This window comes from Littorina saxatilis, linkage group LG5, assembly GCF_037325665.1.
Source record: "Littorina saxatilis isolate snail1 linkage group LG5, US_GU_Lsax_2.0, whole genome shotgun sequence".
NCBI lineage: Eukaryota > Metazoa > Mollusca > Gastropoda > Littorinimorpha > Littorinidae > Littorina > Littorina saxatilis.
This window is the reverse complement of record NC_090249.1, coordinates 34,864,932-34,869,931: the sequence shown is the minus strand read 5'-3', so window position 1 is coordinate 34,869,931 and position 5,000 is coordinate 34,864,932. Positions and strand designations below refer to the sequence as shown.

General features: G+C 44.8%; 1 protein-coding gene across 1 annotated transcript in view; it reads left to right on the top strand.

The window, feature by feature from the left end:
- The window catches only part of LOC138966962 (toll-like receptor 13), an 11,983-nt gene that overhangs the window by 5,131 nt on the left and 1,852 nt on the right, over nt 1-5,000 (top strand). Inside the window, exons 2-6 of the mRNA XM_070339370.1 lie at nt 521-1,203; nt 2,177-2,329; nt 2,796-2,939; nt 4,185-4,275; nt 4,695-5,000. The exon at nt 4,695-5,000 is cut by the window's right edge and continues 1,852 nt beyond it. Coding sequence (XP_070195471.1) covers nt 2,290-2,329; nt 2,796-2,939; nt 4,185-4,275; nt 4,695-4,968 — 549 coding nt within the window. The 5' untranslated portion in view covers nt 521-1,203; nt 2,177-2,289 and the 3' untranslated portion in view covers nt 4,969-5,000. The remainder of the gene's footprint in view (nt 1-520; nt 1,204-2,176; nt 2,330-2,795; nt 2,940-4,184; nt 4,276-4,694) is intronic.

The window sequence follows — 5,000 nt, the reverse complement described above, 5'->3', positions numbered from 1 at the left end:
TAAATGTAACTAAAAAAAAACCAAACAAACAAACAAACAAACCCAACATAAAGGAACAAACAAACACACACAAAAACCACCAAAAAAACACACACAAAAACCCACGAACAACAACGAACAAACAAACAAACAAAAAAACTACCCACAGAAAAAGCAAGATTCAGCAAACAGAAAGAAAGGCATATCAATTACCTATTCAGAACAATGAAGATGTTTTGTAGGAAATTATTTATTGTTCCTTTGATGTCGCTTACACTCTACACCATTCCGAATTAAGGCGTTAAGCGCGTTGGAGATGACAACGGCATTGTCGTCAGTTCTGAGGGATTGCCCGACAGCATGATATGCTGTCGTTTGGCAATGATCCGGTGGATAGCTTTCAACTTGCAGGATATCACCATGAAAGTAGGAGAGGCTTGAGAGTTGGACGTGGTTAGTTGGAGGACATTTTTCATGCAAGTCATTTCAGAGGAAATAATGTACGTCACTTTACTAACCAGTTTCTTTGTTATCATTTCAGAACGGAAAACCATGACTGACAACAAGAACAAGACTCTCCGACCCTCCCTGAATCTATTCTCCCTTCATTCCACCGTCCTGTTCTTCCTCCTTCTTCTCCTCCTTCCCTCCCCTTCCCATCAAAGCCCAACCCCAGACAGACAGAAACGTCAGGCCTTCGATTTTACCATGAACACCCCGACTTTGGGTGGTGGTCCTGGTATGCTGCCTCCAAATCAACCGCTTAGTTCTGGAGATAACTCCACTGGAAACGGGCCAAATGTTGGTGAGCCTAGCTTCTCGTCTGGTCACCAGTCCGGGGGCAGTGAGAACAACTCAAGTACTTCCGACGGGGGCGTGTTCCCCATGGATGGCGATTCGGCGTCCCAGGGTCACCAATTCACGGAAACACCAGTTCTAACTGCACCTTAAACTGCGGCAACCATGGAGTGTGCAATTACACCGACGAGGAAAAGACCGAATGCTCCTGTGTCTGCGATCCAGGATTTATCGGTTATTTTTGCGAAGACGCTTGTGCCAGAAAGTGTAACAAGGGTTCGTGCGACCTGGTCGAGACTGATGGGCAGGAGACTGAGGGGAATAAGACGGAGGGGCAGGAGACTGAGAAGAAGGAGGTGTGTTTGTGTCCATCCGGCTGGGAGGGGCCTTACTGCGAATACTTGACACCCGAAGAGGTCGAAAAGGGTGAGTGTCTTATTTGTTTTAACAGTAAAGGAACAGTCTTTCCCGTGTAGAGTGTAACGAGTCGGGTCGCCATCTCAGATCAGGCCAGGCTTTTACGTGGGATGAAACCATCCCTCCCCTTGGACACGTAACTCACATCAACAGCCCGGGTGATCCTTGTATTTATGAAGTCATTTCAAATAACATTGACACTTATTTCGGTTAAAATTTATTCATCAACGAATTCCTACAATGTACAGAGACCAGTCAGGATGTTGATTTTTGTGTATGTGTCTAAGTGTAGGGATGGCCTTATCCCATGTAAAGCGTGGCTGGCCAGATCTGAGAGGGTGTCTGTCTGCTAAGACAACTCGTGGGTGGTTCGCTGACGGTATAATGTGGGGTGGAGATCATTGTGGCAGAGTTGACAGTTTATGCATGTGTCATTGTGTCTGCACAATCCTGTAATGTTCAATTGAATATAATTATATGAGTCATTCTCCAGAGCTGTGTACCAGTGGAAATCATTCTTTACTTATCTGAGCCTGTTTAACCATACCAAGTTTGCACATGGAATTGAACACTTACAATTATAAAAACAGAAAACACAAATATATAATATGTTTTTGTGTTGCGTGTCTAGTCTGTGTCATTATCTAACTGGAGTTTCATTTAAAGAACTGAAAATGCATGACACAAAACGGTACACAGCTCTGTAGAATAACCCACATATTCTGTCTAAACAACCAACTCGTGCTTGTACAGGCTAAGCGGTACGATTGCTCGTCTCATTGTGTCTGCACAATGGTCACATGTATATATTCTATATGTGTCTCTATGTCTGCACAAACGTACAACTCGTGAGTGAGCTCAGGCTAAGCGGTTCCCTGGTGGTAGGATTTGGGGTGGTATTCACTGTGGCGGAGTTTTCAGTCTTAATGTGTCTGCACATTTAACAATGTTTACATGTGAATCTGTCTCTCTGTCTGCACAGACAACTCGTGGGTGTACTGGCTGAGCGGTTCCCTGTCAGTAGGACTGGTGGTGGTAATCGTCGCCGCTGCCCTCGTCATTTACTGTCTCTGGAAGAAGCGACTGGTCTTCGCCATGAAGTTCGTCTACTTCTTCAAGTCGTACGAGGACAACGGTATGCCATGAAACTACAGTTTAGCAATGTAGCTTGCAACCGCGCAGTCGTTCCCGTGTAAGCGATTCGATTCACCATCTTAAATATGGTCAGGCTTTTACACGGGACACTTGGACACACACCAAAAACTAATGTACGACGTATCTGTGTGTGTGTGATTGCGTGCGTGCGTGACACAGAGCAGAATAGTAATTTTGAGATAAGTCGAAAGACCTCTATACAATCATGAAAACAGAATCAGATGTAGAACGCCAAGTTAACTTCCCAAACATCGGAACTCCTGGGTTAGTATCCAAGCACGGGGTCAGATTTAGTTTGAAATATCAAACAAATCTATATTTCATGAATCCGTCCCAGCACTTAATTTTCACCGTGTTGGGCACTTTCTCGGGTCACCACCCATTGACCTATACCAGTATAACTTGTAAGAATAGTTTTGATTAGAATTCTATTCTCTTTTTTTCAGATGGGCTGCTGTATGACGCCTTCGTGTCGTACGTTTCTCGCCCCGAGGACGAGGAATTCGTGTACACACATCTTCGCCCTAAGCTGGAGCAGGAAATGGGATTTAGGCTGTGTCTGCACAAACGGGACTTTGTCATCGGTGACAGTGAGTACAGTAGAACCCCACTATTAAGACCCTCATATTTCACCCTTTTTAAGACCTCTGCTGTCTTAGATTTTCTGTTCATAACCATGAGAAATTCACCTCCAGTTTCAGACTCCGTTGCCCCATGACTGCCTTATGACGGGTATACCCGTCATGCGCTTGTGCAGCCGCAGCGCCTTATGACGGGTTTACCCGTCTTCTCCGTTCCGGGATTTTCCAGAAATGCTACGTCACTGCTGACACACAAATAGCAGCCAATGGCTTGGAAGGATACCTCATTCTCATAAAATTAATAAACATAAATGGTGACGCGGTTTTGCGTCTGAAGGCTATTTTCGGCCTTGGCGACAGGGTAGGGGAGAGAAAACTCGACTCGTCAAAATGGCTAACGGTGACAGTCGACCGGGCCCCAGTAGGGAAAAACAAAGCCCGACTGACGCTACAGGCGGTGCAAATGATTATGGATACTAACAGGGGAAGGGGGAGATCTTCTTTTGGACGATTCGTTGGAAACAGGTAGTTGACAGTGATTATAATCCTTTCTCTGAGCAAGCAAAACAGCCACCTGTGTTTGATCCACAGGCACCGGAAGATGCGCCGGACTGATTTTTCCAAAGTTCATATTTAAACATCATTATAAGCCAAACTACTTATTAATTCCATGATTAGACACTAAAAACTGATTCTTGGTTCAATTTCCTTTAAAAGTAACATAGGTTTTACTTACCTACCTACTGCCAGTTTGGAGCTAGAATTTGTGTGTGAATTGTTACACCCCGAACTCCAATATTCCCTGGCAGTCAGGAATGCACATACGCAAGTTTTGATTGGCAGCAAAAGGGGGCCTTATGGGGTGCAAGTCAGAACAGTTCGTGTAAGTTTAAAATCAGTGTTCGTTTTGACTGTGTTGGCTTCGGTTCAGCCGGAAAGAAAAGATCATGTGACCTCAACCAAAATCTAAAAAAGAACCTTTTCTTTGATATGCCTGAACATTGAATTGGCTTTTGGTTTATTAAACGTACAGCTGATCATCTCTGTTCAGCACGGAGGTCTGTGTCTGCAAAATGCGAAGGGAGAGAAACCCCTCCCCGAATATTTTGTTAACTGCTGATTTACTTCCCTTCTTTCGCCAATACGGTTGCGTCAGTCAGGTTTATGTGAGTGTGCGCACGCGTGTGAGCGCGTGAGTGTGAGTTCTAGCAGTACAACTGAGAAGAATAAAGTATTGTTTCCTTTGCTGTGCAGCAATCTCCAACAACATCTGTGACACACTGGAAAACACCAGACGGTTCATATTGGTGCTCACCCCACGATACTTGGAGAGCGAGTGGGCAGAGTAAGTTATTAACACCAGTTTTAGCATCCAGCGTTACATTTTCTTAACTGCAATGAATACAGCCACAAGCATAGTATGCTACAGCAAGTTATGAAGTCTGGAATGTATTTGACACTAATAACGTTTTGGTCTCCGTATTTGTCGTCGAATTATTCATGTGTTTCGTTGTTTGAAGCACAAACCTCATTTGAACTTGATATTCCCTGCAAGTTTAATTCTGTACCTTCTTTCATCATAGCGTACGCCGCACCTGAATACCATTTTTATTTGTGACGAAATGATTGTTAGAACAGAAGTTCGGATATAATACAGACGCAGAGGTAAAAGTGTACAGTGGAATACATCTCTTGAATAGTCTTCCCAGTGTTTCAGAATCAAAAAGCTGTTGCGACGTTGACGTTCTTCTTGTGGTGTTTCAGGTTCGAGTACCAGAAGGCGTCCCAGGAGATGCTGAAGCTCAACATTCGCATCGTGCCCATCATCCTGGAAGAGATCACCGCCACCACCACCATCAACCACACCCTCAAGGCCATCCTCGAGTCCGTCACCTACATCACTTACCCGGGCAGCCAGGCCAGCCAGCAGCAGCTGGACAAGTTCTGGGAACGGGTGCACCTCTCCATGCGCAAGATGAAGAACAAGAAGGCGAGCCCGGACCAGGTGGAGTCCTTTAAATTTATTAAGGAGATTTAAACTCACTGATGTCAAGATTTCCGATGGCGGCG